Source organism: Phaseolus vulgaris, chromosome 10 (genome assembly GCF_000499845.2).
Source record: "Phaseolus vulgaris cultivar G19833 chromosome 10, P. vulgaris v2.0, whole genome shotgun sequence".
Taxonomy (NCBI): Eukaryota; Viridiplantae; Streptophyta; class Magnoliopsida; order Fabales; family Fabaceae; genus Phaseolus; species Phaseolus vulgaris.
In genome coordinates this window covers 7,051,642-7,069,808 of record NC_023750.2, presented here as the reverse complement: position 1 = coordinate 7,069,808, position 18,167 = coordinate 7,051,642, and the positions used below count along the sequence as shown (strand labels likewise).

The window sequence follows — 18,167 nt, the reverse complement described above, 5'->3', positions numbered from 1 at the left end:
AAATGATCATTTCAACTTGTTTTACCTTATACTGAAATTTGGTGATGTTTGGATAACATACTTTAGGTTTTTGGAGTGGTTTCCCTACTTGGGCTGAAATTTCTATTGGAATAAAGGATTTCAGGTAAGGGAAACTAACTTTATTCTTTTAATAGTACCATAGGCTAGAGATCTAAATGTGGAGGGAATGTGATCTCAAGCTGCAAATTCTCTTGTAGGGATGTTATTTGATGATATGTTGTCTAAACATGCAAAAACATTAGATTTTGATAGTTAAGTATTTGTGTTTTTTTATGTTTAATGGGTTTTTGAATGTTGATTCTGGATGAAGATTTAGAATTAAGTCGGTTATGTTACTTAAGTTATGATATTTTTGTTCAAGGCAACAAATTTTTGCTCAAGCAAAAATATAATTGAAAATTTATCCTGCTATTGAATTTATTTTTGCTTAAGTAAAAGGATTTTTGTCCAAGCGAGTCCATTCTTGTTTAAGCTAGAAATTTTTGCTAAAGCTAGCCAAAAACTTTCTTTCTTTTCTTTTCTTATTGCCTCTTTAATGAGTTGAGTTTTATTTGAATATTTTTATATATAAATATAAAGTGAATATGAGTTGTATTATCGATTGAATTGTGAAATCTCTAAATTATATGTGTGATGTATTTGAAAAATCTTAAATGATATATGAGTGATTGAATGATATTGTATGATGAAACTTGTATGAAATTGATGTCATACATTTGAGATAATATATGAGATGTTATGCATGGTACATTAAGTATGAAAAACCTTGTTTTAACATAGATCTTCTAGCTTCATTGATGATCTAAGTCACATAGACTAAGGTATCAGGTGTTGAGAAGTCGAAGAGGAAGTTCATACACACTTGATCTGCAGAGACACACAATATTGGATTGAGCTTACCTTGATCCTAAATGTGTAGATTAGATGTTAGTCTCTAGTAGATGCATACTTAATGAGTCTCTTGGAAAACAATAGATCCATATGAAATCATTACGATTTAAGTGAAATCAAAAGTAATATGAATTGAAAAAAAAATCAAGATACCGTTAGACAAATTGAGATATAAATAGTCAGTATTAATTATTATTGATAATTTGATTCATATGATTTTTTATGATAATTTTGGAATATAGTTGGATTCTGATGATTGATATTAAATATTATACAACTATGATTAATGGAAAAATAAAAATAAAATTATATATACAAATCATTAATTTAATTGATTTTTTTATTCATATTTTCATATGTTCCTTTTTTTTTTCTTCTTGAATGTATTATTGTTTGTGTATGAATATAATGAGTATATTATACACCGGCATATATATGTGCAGATACACAGGACTAAAAAGCATTGTTTTACTTTAATTCCTTTTGTAAAAAAATTGTATATTTTAAAGTGTTACAAAATTTTCTCATTACTTCAATGTTTATGGTATCACAACTTCTGTTTATACAAATACCTTGTTATAAAAAAAAATCTTAATATTAATTTAAATAAATTAAAAAATCTCCCATTAAAAAATTGAACTTACCCTCAATAAAGACTTTAACCAATAAGATGAAATATAAACATTAGTAATATTTAATTTAAAAGTTATTTTTAAATGTTTTGTGATTATTAAGCTATAAAATAATCTGTGATTGAATGACCAAATTTTGTGTGTATATTACTACTTTTTTTTTTTATTACACATTTTCAATAATTTATTTATTTATTTATGTATACTCAATTTTAAGTTCAATATTAAAGAAATCCTTTTTTTAAAATATAATAATTTAGATATTTCAAACTGTTGTGTCGAACCTACATCCCAAACCAGAAAGATAAATAAACAGACTTTCTTTGGTACGACGCAGTGGTGAAAGAGAGAATGGAAGCGCTAAAACTGTGCACTCTAACATGGAACCCACTGAAGCACTTCTTTCACTCTCACGCATTTCGTCGAACACCTCGAACGCTCGTTTTCCGCGCCTGCTCAACTTCCACCACCGCCGATACCAGGGCTGCCGGTCGCAATCGCCGGAGCTCGGCGTCGTCGTCCACCACTTCGACTTCCGATAGGGATGCCATTCGAGCCATTCGCTTGAAGAAGGTACGTGGCTCTCGCTCAATTGCAACGGTGTCGTTTTCTTCCGTATTCTTCTAATTGCCGTGTTTCGTGTATGAATGAGTTTAAAGCTGAATTGAAGTTGAGTTTTACATTGGAAAATTCTGCGTTGTATGGTCTTTCGTTGAACTTCAATGTAGGAATGATATTAATTGCCTTGTAGTTAATTTTGTTATCAAAACTTCTCTTTATATTTATCTGTTCTCCCGGCTTGTTTACAGTTCTAGCAAAATGAGAATATCGTGTGTGTAAAAAAGGAAAAGTTTAAGACTAATTTTGCTTAGCAGCATTTTTTTTTGCTGGGGGATAGGATGCAAAATTGAATGCATGGTTGGACAATGTAAATATTTTGGTTGAGATGTAGTGTTTGTCAGAGGACTAACAAGCTAAGGGTCTTTATTTTTAGATTGTCTTCTCTTTTGGAGAAAGGCTTATCAGTTTTGACAATCCTTCTTTGTGGTTGATTGTAGGTTGAAGAATTGAGAAGCAAGGGGCTTGATCCTTATGCTTATGAATGGGACAAAACTCACGGTGCTAGTCAGCTGCAAGATATCTACATAGATTTGGCAAATGGTGAGGAAAAAAATAGCGAGAGTGACCACGTATCTGTTGCGGGAAGAATTGTGGCCAGGAGGGTATTCGGAAAGCTTGCATTTCTCACACTAAGAGATGATTCTGGGTCAATTCAGGTTTTGTTTTACTCTTTTTATACATTCAAGGTAGAGTCTGTAAATATTGTAAGTGGGGACATTTATTAGCTATTGTGAGCTGTCTGTATTTATGTAAATTAGGAAACCATTATTCGTTGTAGTTATGAAGCATATTATAAATAAGAGCCCCCATTGTGTAAATTAAACGAATTCACACATGTCTCTCATTCTCTTATTTTGTCAGCAAGTTGTCTAATTCTTGAAAAGAGACAAACCCTAAATAGGATATTTACGTAATCTCTAACAGTAACTTTAAGCAAGACATGTTGGGCTTTTGTAAGTTTATGGTATGTTATCATTTTTCTTTGTTCTTAATCTAGTTTTAATTGTTATATGCATATTTTATTCATGTAGAGGATAGAAATTACTGTCCTTCGATAAAGTGAATGGTATATAGAGAGCTGCTAACTGAAGTTTTTAAAATCTATGATTTCAGCTCTATTGTGATAAGGAGAGACTCATAGGCGATCAATTTGAACAGTTAAAGGCGCATCTTGATACTGGTGATATATTAGGTGTGAGAGGAACAATAAAACGCACAGAAAAAGGTATTAAATGATTTTTTAGGCTAAAAATATGTTTTTAGTAAATTGATATGGCTTGCATTTGCAACATGCTATATCTTGTGCCCAAAATTTATAATTTATCCCAGATTTCCATCCCTATTATCTGTTATCTCAGTGTGAATAAAAGGTAAGAACTTTCAGTAATTCTGTGACTGTTGTATGTTTGTAAACTCACATGCATATGCTCTTGCTAAGATAATATAAAAATTGTGATACTGAAAGTTTGCAGCTGATGTTATACATACACAAATTCTAGTATGTTAGCAAATATGAGAGTTCAGGGGATAGGTAAAAGGTAAAAGAGGTTACAAATGTAAAGAACATGTTTACCCAAATTGGAAGTCTCAAGCTATTAAACCAAATAATTTTTTACAATATTTTCTTGTAGTTGTTTTATTATGTTCAACTGGAGTTTGCTCAGCCATCTTTGGTTTCATATATGATTTTTTTTTTGTCTTATGAGTGTCTATTTACTGAAGATTTCTAGTATATGTCATATACTTGTAATTACTCTTTTAAGTTACTAGGAACTTGTTATGATAATTGCAGACTGAGAAATAGTTAACACCTGAGATTTTTAGAATAAGAAGATAAGAGAAGAAAAGAATATTATTGACTATGTAATTGCGTACTCATGCAGAATATACAACCCATAATATATAGGATCACCAATTACAGACGCAACAAAACTAATAACAGAAGAAACTACCCAAGCTGTATTAACAGACTAATTGCCCAAAGACTATAATAGACTAACATATATATTAACACTAACATCCCCCCGTTAAACTTATGTGGGTGGAACACCAACCATAAGTTTACACCGGAAGTCCAAGAATGCAGGGCCAGAGATAGACTTGGTGAGAATGTCGGCGATTTGAAACCTTGCAGGGAGATGGACTAAACTGATTTTGTGTTGTTGGACGTAGTCTCTGACAAAGTGAAGATCCAATTCGAAATGTTTGGTGCGTGAGTGCATTATAGGATTGGCACTAAGAAGGACAACACCTAAGTTGTCAGAAAATAGTTGGGGTTGCGGGATGGGTAGGTGCAACTCATGTAAGAACTTCAGTGAGAGCTGCTGCAATGCTTCGATACTCAGCTTCTGTGCTGCTACGCGATACAACTCGCTGCTTGTGAGAAGACCACGCAATGATGTTGCGACCATAAAAAACACAGTAACCCGTGGTGGATTTACGATCATCAACGTCACCTCCCCAGTCAGCATCACTGAAGGCACGAATGGAAGGAGAAGAGCACTGCTGAATAATCAAGCCATGGGTGCGAGTACCAGCAAGGTAACGGAGGATGCGTTTGACCGCTTTCCAATGATGATCTTGTGGACTATGCATGTATTGGCAAACCTTGTTTACAACATAAGACAGTTCCGGACGAGTGATAAGCACGTATTGGAGGGCACCAACGACAGACCGAAACAGAGAGGGATCATGCATGGCGGAGGAAGCATCTTTTTGAAGATGAAGGTTAGTTTGCATGGGTGTGGGAAGGGGTTTAGCTGCATCCATTTTTGTGCGATGAAGAAGTTCATTGATGTATTTTTGTTGCGATAGATGGAGACCACCATTTCTGAGACGCGTGACTTGCACATCGAGGAAGAAGTGAAGAGGTCCGAGATCTTTTAGAGCAAAGCAGGCACTGAGATTCGAGATTAGTTGCTGGATTGCTGTCATGGAAGACCCTGTAATTATAATATCATCCACATATATTAAAATGAATATTGTGTATGAGGAATGGAATTTAACAAATAAGGAAACGTCACTTTTGGTGGAATGAAAACCAAAGGATTGAAGAGTTGTACTTAGCTTGTGGAACCAGGATCGTGGGGCTTGTTTTAGCCCATATAACACTTTGTGTAGTTTACACACTAATTGTGGAGAGGTGGACACAAATCCTGGTGGCTGGACCATGTAGACGTCCTCCTTGAGGTCTCCATTCAAGAAGGCATTGTTGACATCAATTTGATGAATATGCCAGTTGGCGGAGATGGCATGAGATAAGACAAGACGGATGATTGCAGGTTTAACAACGGGGCTATAAGTGTCCGTGAAGTCAGTCCCAGCTGTTTGGCTGAACCCCTTGGCAACTAACCTGGCCTTGTGATGTTGGAATGAACCATCTGCATTGTACTTGTTTTTAAATAACCACTTGCATCCAACAGCTTTGGCACCAGCAGGGAGAGAAGTTAAGGACCAAGTGTGTATATTCATCAGTCATAGCTTGCAACCAAGGAGGAGAAGACACGATTTCTTTAATGGAGGTGGGAATGGGTGGAGTGTTGCTGACGTGAGACATGAAACTTTTTGGTTTGAATATACCAGCCTTGGAGCGAGTTGTCATGGAGTGTTTATTTGTAGAACCCGTATCAGTTTGTATGGGAGGCAGCGAAGGAGAAGGAAGAGGATCACGAGGAACAAAGGAGGGCAGTTCCGTGTTGTTATGTGACGCAGGCACAGGCATGGCAACAGGTTGACGGAGAACCGTAAGATGATGATTAGAGCAGCCAGATTCAGATTGTATGGTGGGGTTGGGGATGAAGTTATATTCAGGTATATTGTAAGGAAACACATTTTCATTAAAGACAACATGTCTAGACATATAGATCTTACCCGTAGGAGAGAGACATATGTAGCCCCTATTGTGTAGGCTGTACCCAAGAAACAAGCAACATGCAGATTTAAAATCTAATTTGTGTTTGTTGTAAGGCCGAAGAAGCGGGTAGTAGGCGCAGCCAAAGGTTTTTAATAGAGTGTAATTTGGTGCAGTGTGAAAAAGTAAAAAATGGGGAGATTTGTTTTGAAGAACAGGGGAAGGTAAAATATTAATTAAATATGTTGCAGTGGTAAAAGCTTCGCCCCAGAATTTTATGGGTAAGGAAGCAGCAACAAGCAGGGTTAGACCCATATCAGAGATGTGTTTGTGCTTGCGTTCAATAGATCCATTTTGTTTGTGTGTGTGAGGGCAGGTGAGGCGATGAAGAATACCATGCAATTGAGTAAAGGATTTGAAGCATAAAAATTCCTTAGCATTGTCTGTTTGAATAACACGTAACTTAAACCCAGTTTGATTTTCAGCAAAAGTTTTGAAGCGAATAAGGGAGTCTAAAGCTTGAGACTTATTATGCAGAAGGAAAAGCCAATTATATTTAGTGTGAGCATCTAAAAAAGAAATATAGTAACGAGCACCATTGGAAGCACAGACGGGAGCAGGACCCCATATATCAATGAAAATTAATTGCAAAGGTTCAGTGTATTGAGTAAGAGAAGAGTGGAAGGGAAGTTGATGAAGCTTTCCACGTATGCATGGAGCACATAACTGTTTTTGAGAAGTGTAAGAAATTTTACATGCATTTAAAACATTCTGAACAACAGTAAAATTACAGTGTCCCAATCTGTTATGCCAAAGCTGTAGAATGGGTATCTTAGGTGTATAAGTAGCATATTGAACAGAGTGAGTATGCATGGAGAGAGATGGCGGAAAGGCATAAAGTCCATCTTTAATTACTCCTTGAAGTAAAATCTGATGGGTTTCCTGATGTTTGACATAGCACACGTTAGCATGAAATTCAAAGTAAACATTATTATCTTTGGCAAACTGAGATACGCTAATAAGATTTTTAGTGATAGCAGGAACATGCAACATATGGTGAAGGTTGAACATAGTGTGAGAATTAGGGTCAATATAGACAACAAAACCTGTGTGAGCTATATGGGTACCTTGTCCGTTGCCGAGCTTGAGATCATCATGGCCTTGATAAGGTTGTTTTTGAGTAAAGACCTTGGAGTTTTTGGTTTTGTGGTGTGTGGCACCAGTATCAGGAAACTAGAGGGGATCTTTTATAGTAGAAGGTGCCCCAAGAATTGACGGAGTAGCGTCGTAATCAATTGGAGAAGTGTAGTGAGATAGATTGGCATTATAAGACTCAGTGGCCGGGGAATCATACCTGCGCCAGCATGCATCTGCCGTATGACCAGGTTTGTGGCAGATCTGATAGATGGGTTTTGTAGAATTCCAAGAAGCATCAGGGTTGAGTGGAGGACGAACATGAGGGTGCGGATTGGATGGGCGAAACCCAGTAGGATGTGGTGATTGACCTCCACGAGAGTTATAGTGGAACGGTTTCTTTTTGTATTGGTTTTTAAGATTCCAAGAGGAGGAGGAGGTATTTACCTGAAGAATGGAGTCTTGAGCCAGTTTGTGCCTTTCAAAACGTTCTTCTTGTGCGAGGAGAAGGGCTTCAAGATCATCCACCGTTTATGGATCTTGACGAGAAAGAATTGCGGTAACGAAGCCATCATATTCCGCAGAAAGCCCATCGAGAATTGCATCCACATGATCGGCAATAGTTATTGGAGATCCAACCGCAGCAAGGGAGTCAGCAATTTTCTTGATGTCCGTGACGTATGTTGTGATAGATTTGTCGTTCTTTGGAGTTTTGAGGAGAAGCCGAAACTTTTTAACCATGGCTCAGGTGTGCGAGGCAAAGTGAGTGAGAAGAGAACACCATATTTCAGCAGAGGAATCCAGACCAACCATCTTGGTTAATAGAGAAGAGGACATGGAAGCAAGAAGCCATGCCACCAGTAGTTGATCTTGTTGCTGATAGGTACAAAACTCAGGATTTGTCACGGATTTATTTTCTTGAGTCAGGAATTCAGAGGGGACCTTGGTTCCATCCAAGAAGTGCATCAGTTGGAGACCACGTAGGGTGGCACTAACCTGTTGTTTCCATACAAGGAAGTTGTCATTTGTAAGCTTCAGAGAGATGGGAGTGTGGAAGTGATGAACGGAAATCGAGGTGGTCATCATGCAGTGATGGAAGAAGGTGAGGAAGAAGACATGATAGAAATTTTTTTTTTTTGGCTTAGGATACCATTTTAGAATAAGAAGATAAGAGAAGAAAAGAATATTATTGACTATGTAATTGCGTACTCATGCAGAATATATAACCCAGAATATATAGGATCACCAATTACAGACGCAACAAAACTAATAACAGAAGAAACTACCCAAGCTGTATTAACAGACTAACTGCCCAAAGACTATAACAGACTAACATATATATTAACACTAACAGAGATTGATATCTTTATTTTATCTACTGGATCAAATATGCTCTTTGACAAATGCCAGCTGATAGCCTGATTGTTATGAGACATTTGACCATCTTCTCATGTTTTTTTCTGGTCTTATTTCAGGAGAACTTTCTGTGTGTGTCCTATCTTTTGCAATCCTTACAAAATCTCTGCTTCCACTTCCTGACAAATATCATGGACTAACCGATATGGATAAACGTTATCGACAGAGGTAAGCTCATAATTTAATATTTGTGTTTGTTCCTTACCTATTGAAATCTGTTAAATACTAATGCATTTGTTATTTTATTAGTGACCATGATTACAATTCTTCCACACTAGTTTTTATTCCCTGTTCTGTAGTTCATTCTCTTTTTTGTAATAGGATATCTACATCTACTCGTGTTCTTTCTTCTTTTCAAATAAACATCTTCATCTTTCAAATTTTTAAATAGATTATATTTTTATTTATTTCTTATTTTGTGAAGTATGACTTTGTATTATATCTTATTCTTTCTTTTTATTTTTGTTCAATCATTTCTTATTACTTCTTCGTTGCATGACTTCTCTAATTGTCCCTCACACTTTTGGACTATAAATTGATTGCCTATCTTTTAAAATGTTTCTTCACTGTTTGTTGTGGACTTGTGGTTAGGTATGTAGATATGATCGCAAATCCAGAGGTAGCAGATGTTCTCCGTAAAAGAGCAAAGGTGGTTCATCTTCCAAACTTTTTTATCTCTTAAGAGTTTAAACGAAATGGTATTCAATTGTTTTTAGATAATTGTAATGTTGTAGATTCATTAAGTGTATTTTCTCTCCTGTTCCCATGTCTCTTAATTGAGTTATAATAACTATTTTTTGTTTCCATGTTTCGTATTGAGTTAATTGAGATATCTTATTCTCGCCTTCTTGTGCTGTGCCTATTTTCTATCTAGTATTGTTCTTTTCTATAGATGTGGAATAAGGAACAGATCAAGCAGAACAATTTATTTTATTAATTCATGGGAGGATATCAAGGGTCAAAACTACAATTCTTAAGCAAAAGTGAAAGGAGTATTGGACTCTGGAGTGAACAACAAAGTCAATTAATTGTACTTTGAGTTCCTAGGAGAGTGTTTTCAGTTCAGATATAGAATGCCTTACACTTTTAATGTTTTTCTCCTCCAAAATAAACTAGACTAAAAAAGAAAAAAAATTATAGGCATCATGTTGTTTGGGGTAGAATTTTGATAAAACTACTACGGTAAAGTTCAACCTCGGTGACCAGTTTGTTTGGTCATGCATAATGGATTCGAATCCAGAAAAATCTTTTCGCATATGCTAATGACCCTCTTGCATAACATCACATAGCAAGGAGCCTTATGGCATTGTGGTACTTAATTTTCTTTATTATTGGTAAAAGAATGATGTTCAGTATGTCTATTTTGGGTTGTAATACATTATCACATGTTTACATGTATTTTTCTTGAAACCTTGTGGCTGTAAGTTTAATGATACTTTTTCATTTTTTCCTTAATTATATATTTGATTGGATTTGATTTGAAAGAAGATTTAGAATTTTGGTTTCAGGGATCATAGGCTCACCTTCTGTCCATTTAGACTGATTAACGAACTTCTCTTATGTATTGCCTGAGCAAGGAACCCGATTCAAACAGATCTTCTAATCAATTTCATTCAAATAGGTTGTATCAGAGATACGGAGGACTATGGATTCTTTAGGTTTTATTGAAGTTGAAACTCCAGTTTTGCAGGTTTGTTGTTTTAATGTACCTACACTGGCTACACATTTTTATTTACATAAAAGTGTATCTTCAAATGTTGAGGACTCTACTATTTGTTTGATATATGCTGTTTATATTTATGCAAAGAGCACGGATCTTTCAGAAGTTTTGATCTAACAGGCTAGCTTGATAGACATGATCTTTTTTGTTTGGTTATTTTCATATTTATGTATTGTACTGGATCTCATGCAAGTCAGATTGATATAGGGGTTATAAGATTAAATGGCATCGTGGAACTTGTTGGACTTGTTTATCATATCATTGTTGGCTTTGTTTTCAAGCATCTAACTATTTGGGTTATAAGTGCAATCCAAGTCACATCTGTTTCAGTTTTGCTTGTCTCCGGAACTTGTTTGAATCCTTCATTATCAATCAAGACCAAGTACCAAACCTTTGATGATAACTATAGTTGTGCTATTGCTAATTATTTATCTAATAGCCATTTGTTTTTAGAAATTTATTTTGTCATCATGTTTAATTGTATTTATGTCTTATGCTTCAATGTGTGCTTCTGTTCCAATTCACCAACTCCTTTTTTTTATAATTATTATTTTGAGTGTTTCTGTGTCTCAAATGTAGTAATGAAATTATATGAAGTTTTTCAAAATAGTAAACCTTTAAAATTTTGGACCTTGTCTATGGATTATACCATATGCTCTTTCAGTCTCAACTTTCAATAGCAACTACTAAGTGATAAATGATGTAATTACTCTCTGAAATGCCTTTTGTTGTAATTTTATTAATTTGGTACGTTAGGAGTCTGACATTTGTACATGGAAGTTTTTTTTCCCTGAAACTGATTAATTTCATTGACTAGGGAGCAGCTGGGGGAGCTGAAGCCAGACCTTTTATTACATACCATAATTCTCTTGGAAGAGACTTATATCTGAGAATTGCAACTGAATTACATCTGAAGAGAATGCTGGTGAGATTTGACATAATTGTTATTTGTGAAGTCCTGCTCAGGAAAGAGCTCACAAAAGCATTCTATTTTGCACTGGAAGGAAGTATCGAGGGGTTAGCCTCTTTTTACTTCACATGTTAGGGGTGTAATTCTTTGCTTAACAAAGGAAGATACAGTATGTATCCATCCTGAATATGGTGCAAATGAATAAAATTACTGGTCAAAATCTTGTTTCTTTTATCAAATTTTGAAAATGCTATGGGAATCCTGAAATTTTACTCTTGACAATACTAACAATTAGAAAATGTTATCTTTTCTGTTTAAGGATAATTTCATTCGTTTTAGCTCCAAACTTTTTTGAAATTTCTTCATGTTGAATATAGCATATATTCTTCACGCTATAAATTTGAAACTGGCTACATTAATATGGATGTTATTTTTCTAGTGAAGTGTCATTAACCATTTTAATTATTTTTTTTATGGTAGGTGGGTGGTTTTGAAAAGGTATACGAGATTGGTCGAATATTTAGAAATGAAGGAATTTCAACTCGTCATAATCCTGAATTTACAACTATAGAGGTGAGTAAAAGTTTAGATTCAGGAGGTGAATTTTTAAGCTTCCGTTACATAGGCCCAAAGTGCATTTCAATTGTAGAAGCGGAAAACCTGTTTCCAATAACAACTAGCTGTTGATATGAGAGGAGAAAGAAGAATAACTGAAGAGGGCGGGAGGTGGAAAATTCAGTTAGCATAGAGAGAGAATGTCATGACAAAATTGGGACAGGTGGCATGTGAGAAGATTTGGGACTCGAGGGGGAGAAGGGAGATGTTACATAAGAGAAAAATGGGGGTGGGGGAAGAGAAGTGGATATGGAAAATTTGGTGGTGGTTTAGAGCATCACTGCACTAGCTTGGTGACAGTCTTGGGTTTCTTTTGTAGTTTTTGTTCTCTATTTCGGTGAGGTTTCCATAGTAATATTTAGTTAGTGTTTAGTACTTGATGTGGACATACATAACATTTCCCCATATCTTGGCTTTCAAATTGTTTTAATAGTGGTCGCTTGATATTTCAATTTGCACATGACCTTTTTCACTATATCTTGAATTGCATTCCATTAAATATTGATATTAGTTAGACTTTAGATGTACGAAGCATACTCGGATTATCAAAGCATGATGAGTTTCGCAGAGGAGATTGTCACTCGATGTGCTCTTGCAGTTCATGGGAAGCTTACAGTTGATTATCAGGTAGACACTGTTCTTACTAAATATATTCTAGAATTGAATTGGTGAGATATGTCAGAAGGGATGCTTAAGTCTCCGGAATGGATAAAACATGCTACAGTATTGTTTATTGTTCAATGTTTAAAGAGGAAGGGTCATGCTATTCCCTCCTTGATTGATCCCCGATTTTGGGGCCAAATGTTGGGAATTTGAGCTGCAAGGGAGGGCTAGGAGTACCACCATATTATAATTATAATATTTAAATATATGGATGTTCAATTTGACAAAACAATTATTGGTTCTGATTGCTTAATTTAAAGAAATATATTATTAATCAAAGGAGCTGTCTATTGGCATATAATAAGAGTACTAAAGACACATCTGTAAATACTTAAATCCCTTGAAAAAACAAGTATGGTATATTTTTTGTGTTTTTGATATTATAAATATTTTGTTTTCCAACAAAACCTTTCTATTTAAACTTCTTATATTGTGCCTACAGGCATAATAGAAAATTCCTTATTCAAATTTAATAAAAATGTTGTTAAAAATTTACAATATCATTAAAATTTATAATAGTATGTTATGTTACCCTTTTACCAATATAATACGACTACTCAATATAAAAGCAATATCAAATAATGGCTCTAAAGTAAAAAATAAAAATAAAAATTGTCATAAACGAGATCAGAACATGAATAAATTCCAAAACAATACATTAGTGTTTTCTTTAAAAGTTTATTTATTTATCATTTTATTAAAAAGGCAAGTAAGTTCTCAATTTTGTTTTATTTATTCAATATTTTTTTTCTTTTTTTACATTGGATTCAACTATACATAGGTAGATTTTGAAATTTTTAGAATATAAGAGGAAGCTTCTTATTATTGTATCAGTTATAAAACTTAAAATTCTAATCTTCATATACTTGTAATCTATATTTATAAAAGTTAGCCATTATATAATTACAAAGAATGTTTATATATAAACATATATGGGTGTATGTACCCATATATGTGTATATATGTGTGTGCGGGGGTGTGTACATATAGGTAACATGCCATGTGAGAACTTTTGTTACAACGAGAAATAAGAACTGGAAATATAAACATGAGATATATTGTATGGTCAAGAATTGTATTTTTATGGCCAAGATTTTAAGAAAAAATCACATGACCTTTTTAAGTGGTGATGTGTCCACTAGCTAACTTTTAATCTTGACTGCCCATGTCTAGTTTTATAGTCCAAATTTTTAGTTTTTATTTTTCAAAATAGTAAAGAATTCTCATTTGATACATCCCTTATTTAAGTAAAACTTTCATATTATCAATTACTTTCAAATTTCCAATTTTATGTATCTAATCTTAATTGAACGTACTACCAAATTTATATATTTATCTTTAAATTTGCTCATTCTTCTTCCCTGCTGCCCTTCTGATTTCATCCTGCCAACAGAGGATATTATGTTTACAATATTGCTTTAAAACTTAAAATGAAGTTCTTTTATATATTCTGGACATTTTCTTTCTCATGTAGTTCCCTCAATGATGGCTTAGCATTAACTTAAAAATTGTAAATATCAGCTGTTGTTTGATGAGTGATGACATTTTAGTGAAATTTATTTCCTTATAACAAATTTGTTGAAGGTGATGTAATGATTCCTTACAGGGAGTCGAGATATGTCTAGAAAAGCCTTGGAGGAGGGACACTATGCACAATCTTGTTAAAGAAATAGCTGGGGTCGATTTCAGTGAATTTGGAGATGATCTTGAGGTTGCAAAGCGTGTTACTCAGGATACCCTTGGAAAGAATCTTGATAACAAGGATAAAGGTTCCATTGAAGCATGCCAATCCGTTGGCCTCCTTCTTAATGAGGTAGATTTTATTCACGAACATCCAGTTTTTATTCTTTTCATTTGATAAATTTAGTTCTTTTTTGTAATTACACTTTTTCTCCTTTTAATTGATGATCTATTGATATTCCTTTGTGTTTGCACTTTTTGCATTTATTATATTGTCAATTTGATTTGCAGCCGCTAACCAGATTGTTTTTGTTTTGTTTATTTAGGTTTTTGAGATTTTTGTAGAACCAAAGCTCATCCAACCTACCTTTGTTCTAGACTATCCAATTGAGATATCTCCACTTGCCAAACCACACAGAAGGTAGAAACATCTCAAAATATCAAATAATGTTATTTGCTGTTATTGAAGGTATTTTTATCCTACCTACTATAAAAATATTAATCTTTTTGAATTTAGAATATCTGTTTCACAGATTAAAACTCATTCCCTATGAACTTGGAAATGTTGTACTACGTACTTTCCAAACATATATTTTAAAAAAGGCATCCTAGCCAATATCAATAAGAAAAAGATGCACATTTTCTGTTTCTAGATATTAGCTTCTATCTTACACATGATCCTACATTAGATCCACCTTCTATCTTACACATGATCCTACATTTAGATCCACAGGTTTGACCGAGAGATTTGAACTTTTCATTTGTGGTCGTGAGTTGGGCAATGCATTCTCCGAATTGACTGATCCTATAGATCAGGTAAGATCCCAAAGTTTTCAAACTTTTCAGATCCAAGCTGCATAGCTTGTTCTATTGTACCTTATATATAATGTGTTTGTCATCAATTGTTTCTCATAATCAACCACTTGATAAGGGGAAAATAAGAAAGCTGTAGCATAGAAAGCCCAAATGAGGCCACACCTTCATGCATGCGGACCCACCTCCTTTGCTATCCACTTTGAAAATTTAAGGAGTGTCTTGGTATATAAATCCTTCGAGAGTGTGTAATTTAGGGAATGCGGAACTATCTGCCTTTTGTAATACTTATAACTTACAACAATCCTCCACATATTGCAAAAGGCAAGAGAGAAAGAAAAAAATCTTGGGCCTCATATAAGATGTAATGTATCGAAGTTGGTATAACAAAGTATATGAATCAGAAACTTAACACACAATGTAGTTGGTATATCAAACTATATGAACCAAAAACACTTAGTGCGTGCTAGGGGTTAATCAATTGTTGTTATTGTTGTGTTGCGTTTACAAGGCTATGCGTGTGCTCGATATTCTTGAGTGGTTTTAGAGATCTTGCCAAGATCACATGCAAGCAGCCACACTCGACACTTGTATAGGTGATTTCATTAATGGTATGCTGCAAATTAGGTCACCCATAGGGATATGAAAACCTTGTTCAAAGTTAAAATTCCTTATACTACATAGAATTTAGCTACAAAGTTTATTCTTTCAATGATGCAGTATCTAGCTCTTTGACACACCATAGGAATGGACAAAGTTGATTTTAAATCAATTTTAGTGCTAGCAGAATTAACAAGTGATTTGTTTTTACCCATATGAACTTTATTCATGGGATCTCCAATCACAAAGGTTGATTTCCATCACTTGTTTGTTTGTGAGTAGCTTAAGTCCCATTCCCTTGATGTTTCTAAAATCAAGTTTCTCCTTAGGGGTTTCGTCAAAAGATTAACTAGATAGATGACATATTGGATAAGTTCAACATCATTTATGAAAATTTGATGACGTATCAACAGGAAAACAGGTCAAACTTGGTGCTGCATCATAATCAAATTGGTGCTTATTTAATGTATGCAGAACTGCTTGTTATTGTGCATTAGCTACGTGCGTTTCTCCATATTTTTTTTCACATCCAATTTTAAGTTCACGCCGAAGCTATAAATATCTGCTTCAACTTCAAATGGATAACCAAGTTAGGTATTTGGAAACCAGACATGCACAGAGATTTGAATGTGTTCGTTAATCTGTTCCAAATACTACCAGAAATAGAAAATGGACTTTGTCCATGCCCACTTGTTTGGAAAAAGAATGAACTCTAATGGTTATTTCTGGTCAACTTAATTAACTGTCTCAATTTAATTATGGTGATTGAGTACTTTGATGGCAATAAAATGGTTTTTTTTCTCAACATGGTAGAGGGGACGCTTGGAAGATCAAATTAGACAGCATGAAAAGAAGAGGTCAGCTGTTTCAGCAAATGAAGATAAAAAGGAAGGAAAGGAAGATGAAGATGACTCATATGAAGTAACTCTTGATGATGACTTTCTCACAGCTTTGGAATACGGAATGCCTCCAGCTTCGGGAATGGTATGGTTATTAGTCTGCATTGTGTATCTTTGTGTAGCTGTGGGACTTGACCTTTATTTTTTTTCTTGTGGTATTAACATGGTCACGAATTGAAGGCACTGATTCTGTCCAATGCAATTGATAACAAATTAAATTTCATATAGTGTCAATTTTTTTGTTGGGATTTTTTTACTCGGATAGACTGGGGAGATTCACAACCACTGAGGAATGAGTTATCCATATAAGATAACATGATATCACTTTCAACTCAAAATCTTTAACACTGTTTTTTTTGGTCTTTTTTCCTTCTTTGTCACTAAACTTTCTCTTTTCTATTCTAAACTTTCTCATTATTCAGTATTGAAATTTCAACTCTTACTTGGATTTATAACATTTTTAAGAGAAAAATCATCATGTTCCATTTATATTGTAATCAATCTTCATTTCAAAAAGATTACTTTAATAATTGTAAAGGTCCATTATGATTTTCAGTGTGTATCGTCATGTTTACTTTTTATCTTCAAATTTATGTTTCAGTTGTTTATTGAATTTCTTGTTGAAGAGCATATGTATTAGAAATGAATGAATTATAAACTATTTACCGGAATTTCAATGCATGTGTATGAGTGACATAATAGTGTAATAATAGTCTACAACCATGGTGTATGAAAGTTAATGTTTTCACTTCTCTGAATTGTAATGCTAATCTTTGTGAGCATTATTTGCCCCACAGTGTTAGAATAGAAGATTGTTTTTCATTTTCTGTTGTAGCTTTTTAATTGGCATTTACAAATCCAGGGACTTGGAATTGATAGGCTCGTGATGCTTTTGACAAATTCTCCCAGTATTCGAGATGTTATCGCCTTCCCAGTACTCAAGCTGCAGCAATAGTAATAGGTTTGTGAGGTCACTGTGCTTACTATTTTCTCCTTGCTAAATCTCACTGTTGCGCAGCCTTGATTATATTTAAATTCATTATGAAAGTTATTTATTATTCCCTCAAATTACCTTTTGGAGTTTTGATTTGTGGTAAGGGCAAAACATGTCACTTCGAATATCAAGAAAGGATTAGTTATTTGGAAGAGAGGATGTGTATATTATCATTCAATTCGAATAATTTTTTTTTATTAGATTGGATAAATTGTTTTTTTAAAAAAGGATAATCCAATTTGAATTGAACTTCTAGTTATTGTAATTTGTTAATTTCATGTCATTTTAACTAAAAACCGAATTAAATGAGAAAACACATATCTTACAATAACTTTCCATCCAAGTGCATTCTTTCTATCTTTCCATTTCACTTTTTTTTTCCAATTTTTAATTAAAAATTTATTTGTTTAAAGTTCTAAATATCAATAAAAAAAACGTATATGAAAATCAATATTTAGGTATAACTTTCGTAGAAATATGATTCCCAATAGGACAAAATTATATAGGATGAAGCAAAGATTCCTGTGAATAATTTCATCAGAATATACTAAATTTAAAAACTATTTATTTATTATAATATATTAAAATTCATATGTATAGATTATCTATACATATATAAAGAAAATTTCCCTCTTTCCTATTTTATTTTATTCTTATATTTATATTTTGTTTTATTATTTTAAAGATATGTTAATTAAGATATTTGTC

At 33.9% G+C, this 18,167-nt stretch overlaps 1 protein-coding gene across 1 annotated transcript; it reads left to right on the top strand.

Annotated features, from left to right (window-relative positions):
* The first annotated feature begins 1,797 nt into the window (after positions 1–1,797).
* LOC137818728 (lysine--tRNA ligase, chloroplastic/mitochondrial-like) lies at positions 1,798–17,611 on the top strand. The gene is made up of 14 exons (XM_068622307.1): positions 1,798–2,117; positions 2,603–2,821; positions 3,279–3,390; positions 8,625–8,733; positions 9,157–9,214; positions 10,187–10,255; positions 11,103–11,210; positions 11,676–11,768; positions 12,333–12,437; positions 14,080–14,286; positions 14,480–14,574; positions 14,879–14,969; positions 16,380–16,550; positions 17,328–17,611. The coding sequence occupies exons 1-14, from the start codon at positions 1,896–1,898 to the stop codon at positions 17,418–17,420; spliced, it is 1,752 nt and encodes a 583-aa protein (XP_068478408.1). The 5' UTR covers positions 1,798–1,895; the 3' UTR covers positions 17,421–17,611.
* Positions 17,612–18,167: the final 556 nt, after the last annotated feature.